Source organism: Seriola aureovittata, chromosome 7 (assembly GCF_021018895.1).
Source record: "Seriola aureovittata isolate HTS-2021-v1 ecotype China chromosome 7, ASM2101889v1, whole genome shotgun sequence".
Lineage (NCBI taxonomy): Eukaryota > Metazoa > Chordata > Actinopteri > Carangiformes > Carangidae > Seriola > Seriola aureovittata.
In genome coordinates, this window is record NC_079370.1 from 16,861,012 (window position 1) to 16,881,624 (window position 20,613).

Genomic DNA, 20,613 nt, shown 5'->3' on the forward strand with positions numbered 1-20,613 from the left:
CCTTGTGTATTTCTATCACTTTCTTTGTCTTCAAAAAGTTACATAGTCTGGATTTAAATCTTTATTCACGCTTACTAGCACAACATGTTAACAGAAATCATGAGCAGTAAGAAGTGACAGTGTTTTTAAAATCATTTTAAATAAAGCTTCAGAACAGGAGCCATGGTTGGTGTTTGGATCTGCAAACACTAGTGAGTAAGTGAAGGAGGTTGGATTTGAATACAGTCTGAGTGGAACTGGTGATGTAGATGCCAAACTGAGGTCAAGAAACAATAAAAAGCACTACACAAGAAGGGCTGTTTTATTTGAGGGGGAATGTTGATTTAAATTTGATTAGTTCCACTGCATGAATGGGTTTAATGAATCATTAAGCCTCTCATGAAAATTATCCAGGTTGAAATCAGTTTAAAGGAAATGTAGTCTTACACATTAAACTTACCAATGAGACAGGGAGCGTTGTTTATAAGCAGATTTCTGGTGTATGTGGCTGGTTAGTTGATTTTCCTGCTTGTGCTATGTGTGTGAATTATAATGATAAATATAATTTTTTGAAATTTATTTATGTAACCCATCATTTTGAACTTCTCTCTAAAGTCACATACAAAGACATAAATCATCAGCAAAGTAGATAAAAATAAGAAAATAACAGACTTGATGCTGCAGGAAGCGAGAAAAAGATTAAGGTTAACAAAAAACTAAAAAGGTACAACAGATGAAAACAAGCTTGTAAGAAATAGTTTGATAGTTGGCAGATTTAGCAGATTGAGGCTGTATATCTCATCCAGTGTCTGGGAATCCTAACAATTTATTTTCCAGTTTTCCAGTCTGTACTGTTTTTTCCTGTCTCTGAAATCAGGGAATACTTTTAAAGTTAAAAAAAAACTTAAGTCTTAAATCATTTAGCAAGCTTATAGATTTAAATAGAATTGTGCTCAGGTAACTCTGCGGTTCAGCCGGTCTTATCCGTCCAGCTGAGACGGCTGAGGTCAGTGCTCTGTGTGGTCAGTTTGTGTTTGTTCAGCACAGGTGATCTCAGCTCAGTGGAAAGTTTGTTTAGTGCTGCTCTTTTGAGTTCAGCCGGCCTGCGGGGGAAAAAAAGGATTACACATTCACTTACTGGAGTTGTTAAAATAATTTGACTTAGGTATGAGTGACTGATTCACAATTATAAATTGTTCTTTGCCCATGTTTTAGTGATGGAAATGCATGCATTTCATAACGCATAATGCTTTTCATCTCTCTAGCTTTTGCATACTTCCTGAACGAGGAGATATCTAGAAGAGATGGTCTTAAGGTTGTTCAGGACTACAGCAAAGATTTTGTTTTTACATCTGACATCAGTGAATATCCATGATTGCATATGATGAAGTTTCAAATCCTTTTATGCTTTCTACCTTCTCTTATCCCCCACTTTACAAAACTTATTTATTCTCTCTATGTCCATTTTTTTTCATCAATAGTCGCCAACAAGCATCACTTTGTCGACGGGCCCCTCCTCTATCAGTTCAGGATGAACTTCCGGCGACGGCGGCGACTGATCGAACTTCTTCACGAGCGAGGCCGCAGCATCCCTGAGAGCCATGACAGCCCCTTCTGTCTCCGCAAGCAGAACTCGGATGGAGGCAACACCAGCTTCCTGTCAGGTAAATACTGTAACACAGCCACACAAAGTAACTGCATGTACAGTCATTACTTACATGTACAATACCATCTCATACTGTATTATACCAAACAGGCATCAGAGTCAGTATGAATTCTGTTCTGAGGTTACCTGCCCTTCTGTTTAAACCTGACAGAAAACTTTACAGCTGAAACATTTCATGAATTAGTCTTAACAGGTCAACAGGAAAATCGCACCTATTTTAATAATTGATTAATTGTTTCAAGCAAAAATAATGAAAAAACAACAGCAAACATTCTCTGGCTCCAGCTCCTCATCAGAGGATTTGCTGCTTCTCTTGCTCATAAATCATTGTAAATGAAAATGTCTTTGGGTTTTAGACTGTTGGTCAGACAAAACCAGACACTTGCAGATGTCACCTTGGATTCTAGGAATTTCTGATGGGTATTTTTCCACTTGTTTTTGGCATTTCACAGAAAACTTTTAATGTGATAATAGTGTGTGTTCATGTGTTTAAGCAGTTTTTCTTTGTATAGAAGAGATTTTTCTATACAATTTGAAATACTTCCCTTGGTTTTTGGACTCTGTCTTCTAGGTAAACCCACAGTGACATACTTACCCCTTTTTCCTAATCGTCTTTGGACTCACCTACGCATACTCATGATAACCGGTGTCCTTGGGGGTATCTGCTATTTGTGTTGCTAGGCAGGAGAACATGTTGAAAAGTGCAGAGTTTTGTTGGTCGATCATATGGTCCCGTTGACTTGGCCTCTGAAAAATAACTAGTAAAGTTGTTGAGTTTCGAAAGCTCAGCTCAACTGGGGAATTTTATTTTGGTTTATTCAGCGTAGATCAGATGTCTACACTGCATAAATGTGTCATTGTGGCGCTCTGCGGTAGAGGATATTTATGTTTTTCTCTTTTGAGTGTAATAAATTCCACAAAAGTATTTACATAATTGTGAAATGGTTGAACAGGGGCTGTTGTTTAGATCCTCAACTGTGATCTGAAAGAAAAAACATCTAAAATGCACAACGCAGAATCCAGTTCTCCACCTTCAGCAAACTTTGGTAATAAATGGACCTGGTTTAGATTTTCAGAAACTAAGAAAAGGTTTCGTCTGAATGTACTACTGCTGAAGACCTGTGTTGTTCTCATAAAAATGCATAAACATCACATATTTAAAAGTGGTTCCTATGGGAAACGTACGCCACATGTAAAAGTGACATAAAGTGCCACAATGAGAGAGAGAGAGATCTCTGGGGAACATCTTTGACTTAATGAAGTGGGTAAATAGAGATGGCTGGAAAAGAGGGGTAACAAAACAAACTTTTAATTGTTGAACAAATGTGAAACGCCAACTCTTTTTAAAAAAATATAAGAAAATGTAAAAATAAAATGAGCTAGTTTATTCTAAGTGAAAGGCAGTTTTTATCAGAATCAGCTCTCAGTATATTTTCTCCCTCTAGTTCTGTCTCTCTCTGCTGTTTGTGTTTTAGTCCAACGCCTCTGTCTGTCTGTGTCTGTCTCAGTGAGTCCCACTAAAGAGATAAAGGTGGCGGTCGGAGTTCGTCGGAGCAGCATGAGCAGCAGCTGTGGCAGCAGCGGTTATTACAGCAGCAGTCCTACGCTCAGCAGCAGCCCACCTGTCCTCTGCAACCCCAAATCTGGTACGATGACAAGGACATGCACAAACTGTACATAGAGTGTAATATGTGAAGAAGTATTAGAGGTGTGAAAAGTTTTTTTCATTTTGTTTCAGGTGCCTTGTATTAGTTTATAAGTCAGTTAAAATTAGTTATTTATTGTTCATCTTTTATGAAAATGTTGAGGAGATGCCAACTACAGTGGAAGACAGATGTGTGCTGCATGCAGGAAGTGATAATCATTCATTCATATAATGCGGAGATGGACTCCTTAAACTTATGAATGGAGATTCGAATGAAGTGACACCTTTGAGCTGTGTGTGTGTGTGTGTCTGTTACTACTGTGACAGATTTCTTTTGATGTGTCCAATCCAACCACAGTCCTTGACAGGAGTCTCTTTGTACCAGCAGAGCTCCCCCTCAACATGGGCACTCACACACACAATGTGTGTACACAATGAACAGGAAAAGGAAGACACACACACACACACACACACACACACACACACACAGGCACAGGCACACACACAGGCACACTCTTAGGGTATTTCCCCTCTGCCTAACATTAACCTTAGTAATTGTGTGTATCACATGATAGGAAGATAAGGAGACCAAAAATATAAAACATTCAAAGGACATGGTACAAACGTTTCCCAGTGAATGAGGAGCTTTGTGTGTTGTGTAATTTCTGGTATGAATTTATGAAGCCAAACAGCTGGAGAAGAAGGTCTCTCCCATATCATCCTGTTTCTTATCAGATTAGAATCAAGTACTACACAGACCACAAGTGATGTGTCAATCATAATCACACTGTGGAAGAACGAATTTGAGATGCGAATTAAACATTTGTTATTGGCATATTAAAGGTAGATGTGTAGATTCATGCAGTGAAATTAGCTGAAAACATAAATTACCTAATTGGATTACATTCTCCTCTTGTGTAGGGTCATGTTGAAGTGTGTAATGGTAAGGGGAAGTTGGAGGAGGGGAAGAGGAGCTCTACTGTTTCAGGAAGCAGCGAGCCTCCAGGCCTGTTAGCACGTGCAACGTTTACACAAACACATACAGACACATTTTAACCCACAGTATAGTGTCTCTTATGTGTTTCAGTGTGTGTGTGTGTATGTTCATGCTCGTTTGCACACGTGTTCTGTAACCGTGTGTATGCATGTTGGCCTTTATGTGTGATCCTGTCTGACTGTCATGATAGCAAATAATATTTTTGCCCAACAGTTCTGAAGAGACAAGTGAGTCCAGAGGAGCTGCAGACACCAGGAGGACCTTTTATAAAGAAGACATTCACCGTAGGACACACACACACACACACACACACACACACACACACACACACACACAGATAGAGCTGAGCTTTAACAAAGACTACTTCGGCATGGATCCACATACACTCACAATCACACAGGGAGTGTACTCAAGTCATGTGTCTATGCATAACGCTGAGACACACATTCACACACACATGCTCATCTGTTACACTCTGCTCTTGAGTGTGTTTGCCAAATGGTGCTTAACGTGCGTCACACCACACAAAATTATTAAAGACAGCGGACATTAATCTTACATGCATTAGACACTACGCATGTGCATTAAAAACAGTAGTATCTCACCTCATATTAATATTCCAGATGTTCGTTGTGTTCCTCAGATCATGGGCGATGCTGTGGGCTGGGGCTTCGTGGTGCGAGGCAGCAAACCCTGTCACATCCAGGCTGTGGACCCCGGTGGACCTGCAGCTGCTGCTGGAATGAAGGTAAGATGTACGCTTCCTCCCTCAGCTCACCCATGGGATAAAGGGATGAACCAAAGAAAGGAGGGTAGATGTCATCGCCCGTAGCGTTAATGGACTGAAGCCTGAAGGTTAGATGAAGGGAGGTAAGGAGGGGCACAGGCTAAAGAGGCAGAGCAAAGGAGAAATCCTAGCTCTTGGCTGATAGTGTTGATGCAGAGTTACATCTGTGAGATGCATGCATAAAAATAGTAAATGGGACATTTTTTTTTTTTTTTTTTACGAGTGTGTTGTAATAAGTTGAACTGGTACATGCATGTTCTTTCAACCTGCCTTCTTTTGCTAGTAGTTATCTACTTTTCAAAAACATGCCCATATGTTTCCAAGACAAATTGCAATTAACATCTTCACAACAAAAAAACAGGATGTGTTGTAGTTTTGTTTGTTACAGTATGTAAGCTGTTGAGGCTTCAGTGCTACCAGTGAAATTACTATGTCTTTATCCTCTGTGCTCTATTGCTCTCCTTCATGGCTATTGACCAACAATGCAATATAATGAGTGCAGAAGGGAGCGGTTGTTATTTAATTCTGAGAGATTAAAATCAAAACTTGATGTTTTCCTTGGAAGTTTCAGATAGCGAGCGTCCTGTGCTCCGTGGCTAAGTTGCAAAGTAACATAGGCTTTTCCTTTTAAATATATAATGTTATATTTAAGTGCAGACTGTGAGAGAAGTGCGAGACAGGTGTTAGGAAAGATGCTTTGTGTAACGTCATCCCGCATGAGGAGGGTGATCGGGACGGGAGCAGAGAGAAACTGTGAGAGCAGGAAAAGTGTTGTGAGAGGAACAAAGTCAGGAAGGAGGAAAATGGGGCAATGATGGGTTTTGCTGCTACAGCGGGCATGAAGGTATGTAAGGAGAGTTGCAGCAAGGAATCCTGGGAATGCAGAACATAGCGAGTTTAACCACAACATGGAGAGGGCGAGGAGCATGAGCCATAGGGAGGAGCAGCGAAGCATGTGACTTGGAGGAGAAATTTGGAAGAGAAAACATGAAGTTATGAAGCACATAATAAACTATTGGCTGTGTTTTAGTTTAATTGATTAATAAAACATCGCTAATGTCCAGTGCACATTTTCCCCAGGTGTTGAAAACAGCTTTCAGTATCACCTATTAAGTGTCTAAAATGTTAGTCTTGGCGTTTTTAAAGGGAATGCAAAGGTGACGACTACAGGGTTTTTACGTATAGAGAAAACAGAAAAATACAAAAAGCCAAGCTGCTGCTGTATTCTCACCATGATGGCAGCAAAATTAAACTTTGCCGACTAAGTAACGAATGTTAACTCGGTGTGAGGTCAGAGAGAAGACACATGAGCTGAATGAGCAGTGAAGAATGTGGAGGATGAGGAAGGACGCACATGTAGAGGAGCTTAAATGTGAGCACTGAAAGAGGAAATAGTCCAAAATAATATCACTTCTGCTCTGGTTACTGTCAACTGTCATGTTTTGTTTTTTTAACCATGGAAATATGTTTCATGGTTCAAAGTCGGTCATAAAAGTGTCCGCATACTTGTAAAGTGTGTGTGTTTATGTCTTTGTGCGAGTAGTTAGTGGAGCTGTCTTGAACTGATTGTGTGACCTACATGCTCACCGAGGACGTCATGTAACAGTTTTACTCCAAATCTTGTCATTTTAACTTTATTGTGAGGTTTGTTTTTAGAATGTAACATTACTTTTTATATGCTGTGACTAAAGTTTACAACCATCAGGGCCATAAAAACGAGACAAAACCAGAATATTATGTTAGAGATATCAGATTCTAACAGTATCATCATTGTAGATTAAATTCTTGTAAGGAATTCATTGCACTCCCTGCAGCTCCTAGAAAATTAGTCTTGTTCCACCTCACCTGAGTAGTTTTATTGATGTGTAATTAGGCAGTAACACAATCTAGTGGAGGCAATGCTGTGTTGTAAGGTGCTGGCACTGCGGTCCAGGCAAAAGGCCAGAGGAGAAACTTACACCCATTGAACTCATCACCAAGCTCTTCTCGCTTCTCATCAAACACACATGCTCTCAAACACTGCTTCTCCGTCTCTCTGTGCCTCTTTTTTTCCACCACACTCGGACATACACATCAGCACTGTCCTGACCATAATGGATTTGAGCACTTATGTAACTGTGCAATACATCACTCTTAGAGCCACTTCTAATGCACTTTTATAAGGCCGCAGGTAGAGCAGGGTGTCTCATGTTTGTCTCACTTTGCGTCCATTTGTCTATTCTGTGCTGCATGTTTGCACACCATTACGTGTGTGAACTGAACAGTATGTTCTGATACAGTATTTGGCCCACATAGATATATATGTCAAGTGTCTTAACCTCCATTTAAAAGATTTCGAACATTTAGACATGAGAAGATTTTAAAGGTCAGATGAATCAAGAATTGAATTGTAATAAGATCATTTATATGCAGGAGATTTAGTTCTGTCTATGAATATATTGATTCTGCACAATTACGGATTGGTTACACACAATTATGAACACTTCAGAGTGCAAAACATAGATATCTAATGGCCTGATGAAATACTATCACATTTTGGAAAATATTGATATTGGCTTATTTGCTTTCTTGCTGAGATTCTCCTGGAGTCTTCTCTTCACTCAGAAGTTGCCAGGCAACTAGCAGACTCCTGGAAATCACTGCTCCTGGCCAAGAAATAGTCCCACATCGAACTCTCTGTAAAGCCACAATTTGTCGTTTTTACATTTGAAGATGAAGATATAGTGTGTCAATTAGTGAGCTGTAAACCAGGCAGACACCGTGTGGATTAAGCCTGATTTATACCCCCTGACTAATTTGTTGTTCAGTTTTAGGGGATCGTAATGTCTGATTCGTTGCCCAGGTGATCATTACAGTTTGATTTCTCACATGCCTGCTGTCAGTTGTTTACATAAAACATATTTACAGTAGATAGAAATGTAAATACATGGCTCATGTAAATCCTAATAAAAATGATCTTGTAACATTTAATATTGCTTGTTTTGCCTAGTTTCATAATGCAACGCAGAAAATCCAAAGATGAACAAGTCAAGTTTCTGCCAAAAAAATATGAATATGTGCAACTAACGCTAATGGTAAAAATGTCTACCCTTGAATCTAGCCCCAACACAACCAGTTTTATGAATCAGTCTTATTTTTAGATTAGGTAAAAGAAACAAAGGAGAAAATGACACATATTGAAAACACAGATGCCTGCGTCTCCACTGCGCCTGGTAAATGTTGCCCTGTTAGCTTTGGATAGAGGCAGGGTAAGTTTTTCCCCCTGCTTCCAATCTTTGTGCGAAGCAAAACTACGCTACCCATCCCCTGGCTGTAGCTTCACACTGATATCCTTTAAACACCAAACCAACCAGGGAGCCTTCCAGTGTGTGGGTCCAAGCCACTCAGTTATTGTTTCTCTGGCTTTCTGATTCCTCAAGTAACAAGAATTCAAACGTAGCCTTGCGTCGTCACTCGCCGGTACTTTGTTTGTAAAGAGCGACTCTACATAACACACAGCTGTTATCACTGCATGTAAGTGAAATATCTCAGTGTGGACTCCTCACATGTGATGTTTATTCTCTCTCTACGTGTTCTCTTCATGCCGGATTCTATCTCTTTCCTTTCTCTGTGTGAGAGCGATTTTAACCCTCCGAGTGCAAGGAGCCATTCAGTCCAACTGGGCCCCTGCCAAGACTAACAACCCCACGGACTGAAAGGAGAGAAGCATCGGTGGGAGAGAAAGAAGGGGGGAGGTGTTGGGAGGGAGTTAAAGAGGTTGAAAGAAAGGTGGAATGGGGAGAGAGGAATGAATAGAAGGAGAGGAAGAGAGAGCGTGTCCAGAGGTGCATGATGGACAGTACTTTGACTTATGTGAAGCAGCGCGATATAGGCTGCAGAGGTTTAGATGTGATTACAGTGAGAGGCTGAAATTCCTCTGCAGCACAGGATTAACAGCCTGGGTTTTTTTTTTTTTCCTTCCCTCTATCACTCTTAATCTCTCTTTCATACTCATTCCCTCTGCCTATTTTGATCTCGTTTCCTGTAACATTTAGGAGCACCGGAAAAATACATTTAGAAGCAATTTCTGTGAAAATGACCAAAAATAGTAACTGTTTGCATGTTTTCACTACTCTCTGTTTCGTATGTAACACCAGTTTATGTAAGGAACAGGCAAGGTATGAACAGTTGCTCCCTGTGAGATGATTCTGTATGTGTGATGTTTTCTGCACCTGAGGCACATGAAACACAGCTGTAAAGTTTTTCTTCCATCCTCACTCAGCAGTCTACGCCTGCAGATGATTTATAGGCAATATAAGAATCAGAATAACTATGTTCTCTTGTTCTTTCTGACATCCATCATATATCATTTTTTTTGGCATCTTGCAGAGCTTTTGGAAGACTTTAGGGGGCCAGTGAAGTGAGAGTGCGCTTGCATGTGTGAGTGTGATACTGTAATGGCTTGCAAAAAACCCAAACCACAGCAGCAGCAGTAAGAACAGCAGCATCATGTTGTAAGGGGAAACAGCTAGAATACAGCTCCTGTGGTTTTTATTTTTTTTTTTTTTATCAGCTGCCGAGTTGGAGTGGTGGTTAAATAGCGATAAGGGAGGTGGGATCAGGCGTGACGGGGGAGTGATTGGAGCATGGCTGTCATGTTGTATCTGGTGTAATTTAGCTGCACTTACCATCTCATGTCAGTTCGCACTATCAGTGTTTACTGTTGGAGTTATGACCCTGTTGCAATTTCTCACCTTGGCTCACTGCCGCCTCCTCTGTTAGGTTAAATTTGTTGGGGTTTATTAGCTGCACTGTGATTGCAGATCTATGGTGTTAAAAGGAAAACTCCACCCAAAAAAACAATCAAATGCCAACCTGAAGTCTTGAAAGATGCTCTTTTGCAGCTGTCGTCAGTCTTTACTAGCTGAACTGTGACAAATTAATAGTTAGATTTAATCATGCGGCCTTATTGATGAGAGGCAACATTTGTCAATCACATAACCAGCACAAAGCATAAAATAACACTCTGTCGGACAAGTTTTAACTGCTGAAGTAATAATGGGGTAAAAATGACAGTAAAGAAAATCTCCATAATCAAGTGCAGGCATAAAGAATAACTCAACTATAGACTTCTAGAGGTGGCTCACCTGGTAGGGCGAATCATTGAGGCTTGGTCCTTACCGCCGCGACCCAGGTTCGACTCCGACCCGTGGCCCTTTGCTGCATGTCATCTCTCTCTCTCTCTCTCTCTCTCACACTGCAGCTAGAATGAAGGCATAAAAAGCCAGAAAAATAACTTAATAAAAAAACCAAAACACTAGACTAAGGAATAATGCATGAAATATTTATCTTTTGAGAATGAAACACTCACCCTCTGACTTGGGCTGTGAAAGAGCAACCAGCTTTACAGTTGATTCAAATAACGGCCCAGAGCCACAACTTAATCAATAGAAACATTTAAATATAATTCTCCTCCAGCACTGAACCATATGGTCATAACATTCGAATCGCAACATTGACGAATACATCTCACCCTTGCCTTCTCATAGCACCGAAAACAGGCAACGATTAACTTTAACAGCTACAGTACCTTCAAGCCTACAGGCAATGAGACTTTACTGTGGAGTGTCCCTTTATTTCTTTCTCCTCGTGTCTCTACATATTCTCTCCATCACCTCGAACCCCACCTCACTCTTGACATTATAACTGCTGGCATGAAATTTGAATCAAATCAAATCAAGCAGCTCTCTTCTCTCTGTCTTTTCTTCTCCAGGTGTGTCAGTTTGTGGTGTCGGTGAACGGACTGAACGTCCTCTCTCATGACTACCGGACCGTCAGCAACCTCATCTTAACTGGACCCAGGACAATCGTCATGGAAGTGATGGAGGAGGTATAAGTTTGAGACCAGCTACAAGAGAAGGCCTCGTAGAAGAGCAGTATAATAATTATGTTGGGGACGAGAGGGTTTAATACGTGACCTCAAAACCACACGGAGAACGTAGACAACTTGATACGCAACTCGCACTCTCGCTGTTCCAACGTTGTTTGAACGAGGTGGATGACTGAGAAACTGTATGTGTTCAGGAATATGGGTAATTGAGTCAAGTAAATGATTCAACCTGTGGCTAAAACACACAGGTTGTTCTAGTTTTTCTTTGAATTTCGAGGCACATGCACTACAGAGGGAAAGTGCAGGAGCCACCACTTCTATAGATGGTGATCCAGCTGTGCCTCATTGTGACTGTCAGTATTACGACTTTATGTGTGGAGTAAGAAAACCCAAATTCCCTGTTTTTTGTTTGAGTTTTCAACCTGAACTGCTTCATGAATCTGTTGCTGAACATGTCAAAGGATGTGAGACACAATTTTTATCATTAGAACGTGGAGATGAGGAAGTACAAGCTGAAACTGTAAGAGAAAAGAACATTGACCTCTCCCCCAGTTAGTTTCCAACCAGGGACTGAAGCTCCTGACGGCTCAACACTGCCCTCTGCTGGGAAGGACAGGCAGACACGGAGAGGGAGCGCATTTATACTACTACAAACAGTAAATCACAAGTCTTTGGTTTCAGAGTGTTTAAATGTTTCTTTCCTTGCTTGGGAAACACCATGTTAAATAGAAAAAAATACAAATTTCTACCCTTGTCATGTGAAAAACCCTGCACTGGCAAATTCACAACTGTGAATGCCCAGGTAGATTTATACATAGCTGCTAGAAACGTGTAAGTGTACATATAAAGGTGCAGTAATAAACTGCATATGACATTAACAGGCACAACGTATATATAGAAAAGTTACAAAAACTTTATGCACAAACAAACGAAGAGGCCCTGCTTTAGAAAAAATTGTGTTTACAGGATGAAGCCTCATTAAAGGTAGAGTAAGCAATGCTGGAGAAAGACTTGATATCTGAGCTCAACGGCAAAACAAATACACCCCTCCCTTCAGTGTCCCTGCAGAAGCTCTGCCCCCTGTGGAAGTGGATACTCTGTCTCATAGCTGAAGCAAAACAAACCTTGTAATATAAGACGTCGTCAAACGAACGACACGCACACAAACGACACGCACACAAACACTTCCAAACATCCAAGCATCTAAAACACAAACTAGTGAGAGATAGTTGTTTAGTTTGTTTTAGAGAGGACTATGTAGGATTGTAGCTAAGCTAACAAGGAAGGTAATGTTACCTGGCATAGCATTTCAAATTATGCATCAATCCAGATAAATCCAATCCGCTAGCAAACCTGTATTTTTAGATCCTTGTGGTTATAAAACCTTTTGCACGTTGTATGGACCAGTATCATGATACAGAGTAAACAACGAGACGGCAAACTGCTGCAAAGCTAACATGCAGAGAAGACGACGCAGTTTCCCATAGCCTGCAAACCAGCTCCAGACAGCGATACTCACTACTCTCCTGCTGCTGTACTGACAGTGCGATCATGTTGTGGAGTGTATGCCAGCGTCACAACGCTTCCCGTGAACATTTCTTCCATGCACGCACCTTCACCGCCGGTCTCTCATCTGCAGTCCCAATCAATCCCATTCAAAAACTCTGAACAGACAGGTGGCAAAAGAAGGGTAGACTGCTCCTGCGCCTTTCCCTGGTAATCCTTAAATTGACACTATCCACTAACATGTGCCAGATTAACTAAGTATTGGTTTAGAATTGCTTACTCCACCTTTAATCTGCAAACTAAAACTGCTACAGCACTGAGAACAGCTCGGTGACTGTATTTATAAAAAAAAAAAAAAAAAAAAAAAAAAATTCCCTTGATCTCTTTAGTATCTTTTAGTTTTTAGTTTTTTTAAGATGATGCCTGATATGATACAGACCCTATACTTCCATAATGATACAAGAAGTCATTATTTGTCATCATTTGTAAGAGCTTGTTTAAGAGAAAAAGAGAGAGTAAATATTGTATGTTATATTTACTATTGAGTTCAGTTCTGAAACACCTTTAGAAAATATTTCTAAGAAGTGTAACATTTATTGACCTAAAATTAAAACAGTAGGTATGTTTTATACCAGTGTCAATGCCAAATAAGTCCTAAACTATAATTAGAGCCATGTTATGCAAACAAGCTTTATTGAGTAGTCAACAGTAGTAAAAAGTAGAATATTAAAGAGTAGAATGACAATATGAGCACTTGAACTATTAAACAGTTGTTTTAATTGACAAAAGCACTTAGGTGACAAAAGTTTTCTTTTTTGGAATAACATTGGGATTTTGAATTGAATGTAAATGTATCTTGTGAGTATACAATCTGACATCCCCAATTTGAAACTAATAAGAAATAATAATCTCCTGCTGGCCCCTGAAGGCAGTGCAGTAAAATCTATACATGGTATCATGTATTTATTTGAATCAACCGCACATTCCAAATATTGGATAATTTAATATGGAAGAGTCATTTCCCTCAAATCACCAAAACCCACATCTGCTCACTCATTCCTAGTGAAGAAGTCTGTCATGCAGATAGATTGGAAAAAAGCTTAATTTGTGTTGATCATTAACAACAACTTCCATTTCCAATATAGGGGCACTTTGTAAGTAATTTTCATTGCAGCTACTTTCTACTGAGGAAAAATCAATACCTCCTCACAAACCAGTTGACAGCGTAATCCATAAATTATCAGATTCCAGAAAGATCTTGTTTTTCAACTCTGAAGACCACAAACTAAATTTAATTAATCTCCAATGTACTGAAAAAAACCTGAAACTATGATTGGCTAGATACAACTACAGGGAAATGAGGAACATTTAAAGGTTTTATTTTTTGGAATTTGGATAAAATGAAACTTAGAAGAAAAATCTAGATCTAATCTAGTCTAGATCTGAAAATTTGCTGGATTAAAAGCAAGCTTGAGGTTTATATAATTGGATTTGTACATCATTAGCCTCCAAAATAACATCTGAATTAAATGTATGTTTATAGACAGTGCCATCATGTGCTCAGGCATACTAGCATGAAAAGATCCAACTATAATTATTTAAAAGAGAGCATGGATAAATGATGCTCATAGTGCTCATACAGTATGTGTCTGTCTGTTTTAGACAAAACAACACTGCCTTGTTGTACTAAGTTTAGTCCTGAAGTGAAATTATTACTAAACAAAAAAATTTAGCACAAGTGCTGCAAAGTGGTGGGAAGTTTTTATTACCAAGAGGTTGAATTTAATCTGTCTCATCAAACTGCCTCCATACATGTCCTATAGTGAGTTCTTCAGTGGACATGTCATTGGTGTTTCTCAGTGTGCTTTGGTGTTGTAAGCAGTGAAATGCATGATTCCTGCAAATCTGTGCTTATGTAGCATTAGCTCTTAATCCAAAGCACTTCTTGAGTCTATTGACTCATAGGAATGTATTATCTGACAAACCGTTTCAGAAGTAAAGTCGATTTGGGCCTTAACCAGTCTTTGTTTCTACATGCTTTCTGCACCAACATTGGTATAAAACTGTTACAGAATATTTTAGAGCTTCTCAGACATCGGTGATAATCTCTGGTTGACTCTGATAAACATTCATGACATTTTGTCTTATTTGCTGATCTCAAAACTCTCATGTTGTTGAATGATGCCACATAATATATCGTTTGTATTACTGATTGTGTAATATTGATCAATATTTTGTTGGTAGGGTTTTATATACTTTATATAAGGGACCCTAAATACAAAAACTACTTTTTAAGGCTATTTTGGCCTTTACTGTGACAGCAACTGTGAGAGAGAACAGGAACAGGAAGGTTGGGGGAGAGAATGAGGGGATGCCATGCAGCAAAGGGCCTGGGCTGGATTCAAACCCTGGCCGCTGCGGTCGAGCGCTATCGAGTGAGTTACTGGGGTGTCCCATAGCTTTCAATATTCTTTCAGCTGGTAACATGGCAAAAATCACTGCAGACATTAGCAATTCTGGAATCAAGATTTTTCATTAGCCTCCTGTAGAGATGCCATTAGACTTTAAGAGTTAATGTCTACACTCAGCGTGGGTTCAAATTTTCTGTTTTTCTTTAATTAAAAACTCGCCTACCTGAACTTTTCAACTTGGTATTTGTTCTTTTTACTGTGTTTGTAAAATGATCTGGTTAAAGGGTTGTGATTCTGATAAAGGACATGGAAAATGTTACGTGTTTGTCTGAAGGCAGTTTGTAAAGTGGACAGGGATCGATTATGGTCTCAGAAGGGTTTCGTGAAACAGAAATATGCAGAAGGGAGGCAGATGTGACAAATGTTCCACTTCACATGGTCTAGAAATGTGTCGTGTATTTTTGTAAAGTGTTGAAGGAGTTCTGTGTGGTCATAGTTCACTGACTGCTCAACAATAAGCCTGAAAGCATTTGCCTTGAGATTTTATTTTGCTGCCCATCACAGCTGGTGGTCATCAAGTCTCTTCTTCTGTTCTATTGACAATCGGTGTACAACTTTGGTTTCAAAAGCAAGGCTCTGAAAGAATGTATTTCACCACCATAGTCCACATTGTGCTGTTGTCGGTTTTATACTTAAGCTTAAATGACTCATTCAATTAAAGGGATTCTTTGCTTCACGTTCACCTCATGAGGCCGGAGTGAGGGCCCAAACATTTTCAGCAGGTACAGATGTGTGTTCACTTCTTTCTTCTCCGCTATCAGAGATTGAATGTTGGGTTTGAAGACAATATAAGCTCACAGTACCACAGTCTGTTTTTGACAACGCAAATGAAGCTCATTCAGATGTTTTAATGTATTAAACAGTTAAACAAGTGTTTAATAAACAAACTGATCTGATTCTGCGTTGTGTTTGTGGATCCATCCTCAGGTCTGTTTGAAGTCTTTGCACTTAATAACTGGCATAAGTTAGACTCGCATTTAGTGACACTGACTGTGTGAATTTAAGAATCACACACAAGCAGACAAATAGAAATAATAGTAGAATAGAAAGTGCAGACTTGAAAAATTATATTGCTTTAGCTTGCAATTGCATTACTGTTTTAGTTCATTTTAGTGCACTTGTATAAAGTACAGAACACTTTTTACCTCTTTTGGGATTTAATAAAATTTGTCAAATAAGAGTGTGTCTGAGAAGGACAAAGCGCTGTTTGGTTTAACTGTCCACAATAAGACCTGTGATCAGGGGTCACGAGTAGCCACTGGTTTATTTTGACTGGTTTCAAACCAAAAGGGAACATGTCTCTGATCACAGGGCTAATAACAAATAACCCTCATTGTGACGCCTCTTTTCTTAGATGCACTACCACAGAGCTACCAGCAGGGGGTAGTCTTAAGCTACTCCAGACTGTTCAGTGTTTTATTCTGATTATGTTCCATATCACTGTCTTGACACAATGGTTTCAGTGAGGGACAGTATAGATTATGTCAACAATGGAAAAAAAATGCAAGGCTGACATTGTTTTTGTTAATTCCTGCTCATCCCCATTAAGTCTTTATTAACCTGCTCTTATCTCATGTCTTCAGTGTTTTTGGGTGTTGATGACATTTATAACTGCATAGCTAGGTAATCCTCTGAACTGTGTGACCCCTCTGCAGATTTCCTCAAGACATTCCTAATCTCTCTCTCTCTCTCTCTCTCTCTCTCTCTCTCTCTGTCTCTCTCTCTCTCTCTCTCTCTCTCTGTCTCTCTCTGTCTCTCTCTCTCTCTCTCTCTCTCTCTCTCTCTCTCTCTCTCTCTCTCTGTCTCTCTCTCTCTCTCGCTCTCTCTCTCTCTAGGGTATCAAACTAACTATTACATATTGTCCATAATCTAATAGCAGATCATTTAGGTGAACTATACAGCAGACAGTTTTGTGATTTTGTAGTGACTCACAGTCACTCACGATGGCTACACAGGCATACAGCTCCTCTCCTCTCTCTTTCTCTTTTCCACCCTTTTATTTTCCAGGACAGATACACTAACTAGAAAAGGCCTTATCAGATGAGACCATCACTACCTGTCATCCACTTATCTGTCCATTTATTCATCTGTCCTTGCATGAACACATCCAGTGAATAGCTCAGCAACTATAACCTTCGAGATGCTTCTATTCATTCAACAACATCCAGTCCTGTGTGTGTGTGTGTGCGAGCGCATGCACACGCACCTCTGCTCAGTACACAGAGCTGTACATTAGAAGGAAATTAGAAGATGCCACACAGACAGACAGACAGACACACACACACACACACTGAAAGCTGAAAGAGACAAACTGCTGGACATTTTTGCTTGAGGGAAAGGGAAGGAAGAGGGTATAATATTTAAACCTCCAGTGATTCAACCAAATGAAAATGTGTTTCTTGAAAAGAATGAGTGTAACGAAACAGACAACATTTTCAGCAATTGTGTAGGTTTCTCATTTTAAATTCAATTATTCAAAATTGTACTTGTAAGAACAAATAAGTTGCAAACAGTAATGATGTTTTTGGGGGGGATCGTGAGCATTTCTATTAGCAAATTGTGTTCTGTTCATGGGCCCTTGGAGACTAATGTGTTGATACAACGTGCTGTAGCTGGGTGCATACAGAATCACAGTCACACTGCCAAAGTTAGGAGTCCAATTCCAACTGGGGCCAACACAGTAAAAATGTAGGCGCTCTGAGAAGCCTGGGATGAAAGTGTTCACCAAGTGGCATATATTATAAGATCATATTAAGGTTTGAAAAGCCCAGTTGGTCCAATTAAAGCAACACCAATGCAGCCGGCATAAGCCAAGATCAAGTAATTAATACATATAAAAAATCTCTCTCATGACAGTGACAGCAGCCAAAATAAGGGAGTTATGGGGAAGTATAAGGTACATTGAAAGCAGTTAGGTTGTGCTGTAGTTTCACTTAGTGTCAGACAAGGACAAGAAAAAACACAATGTGTCCCTCATTTCTGTCGTCACTCTACTCTTCACATCACTGTTTCTTTGATTATGATTAAACGTGATGGAAATTAATTCAGGGCTGAACTGGATTTAAACAAGTGAGTGTCTTTAAGCATACACATCTTCAGACGTGTAATAAAGTATGACACAACCACAAAAAAAGACCCCAAAAAAATCTAAAAAATGTGGTTATCACATGTGTTGGAATTCTTTTTTGCAAAGCTCAAGTAGCAGCTCTTCAGTTTGTTCCAGGAGAAAGTTTGACACAGATGTGACATTGTACAGACTGTTTGTACCTATTTTATTTTAGGTGTGAACACTACTTTTTCTTTTATCCTTTGTTTGTTAATATCCTCTGTTTACTGTGGGTCTGCAACTGTATACGAAATATTTACAGGTTATTACTCTGAGAACTGAAAATCTGCTGGAAAAAAACTCTTCTCTCAAAATAATTTATGTTTATCTTAATTCTGGGTGGTATTAAAGATATGGTTTCAGGCTATTACTATATTTTCATATCATTTCTTTAATATACTACTTTGCATTATGACAGAACAAAAATGAAATAGGATTCACTGAAACACAATATTCTGAAGAGTTTAATTAGCTTTTTGACAAAGAGCGCCAGTAAGTGTGACTACTGCCTTGATTAAATAAAGGTTATCACTGTTATCCCATGTGGGAAATATTACCCAGAGAGAAAAGAAAAAGAAAAAGAAAAGAAAAGAAAAGAAAAGAAAAGAAAAGACTTGCACAGCTGAAGAAAAGGAATGTTTCAGTGCCTACTCAGGTTGATGGACTGAATGGCTCTGAGGCATGATTACAATGTTTTCAAGTGAATTGTCTCCTGTCCTCTGCTTCCCTCCCCACAGGCGTGGAGCTCAGGACAAGTCACAGCAAGCAGAAATGTTAGCCACCTGCCAAATGCTTCTTGGACTGTGTCAGCCGGCTCTGTGAATTTGGCTAGCCACTCTGGCAGAAGGAGACACCTTTGTCCAACTAGCATTTCTTTTTCAAAACTTGTTTTACCAACTAAGCGGTGGAACTGGAAGAATAAATTTGATACTGTATGGGTAATGGAAAGGCTACTTTTCAGGACCTGATTAGGATGCACGTCATGAGTGAGGGAAGCCTAATTTGCTTCTTTTACTTTTGAAACTCAGTGATTTCACCAATGTGCTATGTCCTTGCTTTTATCCCCATGTGTGTCCAGATGAATGTGTGCACAAAATGGCACTGTAATCTCTTCAATAGTTGTCGCAACATTTCACTTAAATGACAAATGTCACTAGACTTAAAGTCATGGGACCATGAATGTCAGTTTACACAATTTAATGGAAACGCATCCAATAACTGTTATGATATTTCAGTCTGGACCAAAGAATCTGATCGACCATGCTAGCATGACTAAAAATGGCAAATTAAAAATCCTCACAGTGTGCAACCTTTAGACTGCTCTGGTCAATGTACCCTGCACGTCAAAGATGCCTTTGGTCATAAGTACTTAAACAGCTGTCTGTGGGTTTGAATTAGTTTTTAAATAAATAACAGTATTTTCTTGAATAAATCACTTCCAACCATCCGTACAGTTCCACCATAAAAAGCTGCATAATGAACCATGACCTTAAGAGCTGTCAGTTTAGCAGCTCTCTGGGAACGATAGGCCTGGTACCAGATGACAAGCCTGCTAATAACTGTGACTAGTTGGACTAATCAGAAGGCTGCGGTCACTTCAGTCCACTGCTGCCCTCATATTAACCTGCTGTTTGTTATTAACACAGTGCTCAAGAGCAGTGTGTGTGTGTGTCCAGCAGAAAAAAGGTTGAAATTCACAGCATGAGATGTTAGTTTGTGCGTCTCGTTTCACCATGCACACCCTTGTATCTGTCAACTCTATTTGAACTTGTCCAGGTCTTTTGCTTGAGCTTATGAGACAAACAAACCATGTTTCTTTTGCTGGTTTAAATGCACCTCATTGTGTGTGTGAGTGACACGATGAACTGGGTTGTCTGTCACTGTGGCAGAGGGCTAAGCTTGACGCCTCGGGTTATCCCTGAGTCTTAAAAATGTAGGGCTGGGGGCTTCAGGTGTGTGTGTGTGTGTGTGTGAGTTGGTATGTTTATGTGTGAAAGCGGAACAGAATGAAAAGTGGGGGAGTCCTTTGTTTAAATGCAATATGAGTGTTTGCACATTGCAGACTTTAGTTACCGTGTGTGTGTGTGTGTGTGTGTGTGTGTGTGTGTGCGCGCGCGCGCGCAAGAGTCTGATTCGAAAAACTGAATCAAATAAAAAAAGTAAAACTCACATTATTAAATGCTGCAGTTCCTGAAACTGCATGAGGTTGCAGAATTCTTCTGCTGCATTTTATTTGACTTTACATTTTATGCGTTTTCATATTAGCGAGTTTCACTTCCTTCTGCCTTCCACTGATTGATGCTACACAATAAACCTTCATCTTTCAGCAACTTCAAGCTTAGACATGTGCTCTTCTAAGCACCAATGAGGGGGTTCCTGCTTCCTGGGAGATATCCTTCTCGACACAGAGCCCATGCTTTCTCTGTTTGTCAAAGCAACAATGGTGGATTGTTTGCAATAATTATAGGAAGGTAGAGGAAATACAAGAGGCTGCGGTGGAGCTTGATCATTTTTATTATTACTATATGTTGGTCCAGCACAAACAGGGAGTATTAAACACCAAAGACTGTTTATCACCACAGATGTC

At 39.7% G+C, this 20,613-nt stretch overlaps 1 protein-coding gene across 2 annotated transcripts in view; it reads left to right on the forward strand.

The window, feature by feature from the left end:
• The window catches only part of deptor (DEP domain containing MTOR-interacting protein), a 32,716-nt gene extending 16,900 nt beyond the window's left edge, over window positions 1–15,816 (forward strand). For both annotated transcript variants that reach the window (XM_056379863.1, XM_056379862.1), the window contains exons 6-10: window positions 1,461–1,643; window positions 3,154–3,291; window positions 4,501–4,571; window positions 4,931–5,035; window positions 10,827–15,816. In XM_056379863.1, the coding sequence (XP_056235838.1) occupies window positions 1,461–1,643; window positions 3,154–3,291; window positions 4,501–4,571; window positions 4,931–5,035; window positions 10,827–10,949 (620 nt within the window). In that variant the 3' untranslated portion in view covers window positions 10,950–15,816. The remainder of the gene's footprint in view (window positions 1–1,460; window positions 1,644–3,153; window positions 3,292–4,500; window positions 4,572–4,930; window positions 5,036–10,826) is intronic.
• Window positions 15,817–20,613: the final 4,797 nt, after the last annotated feature.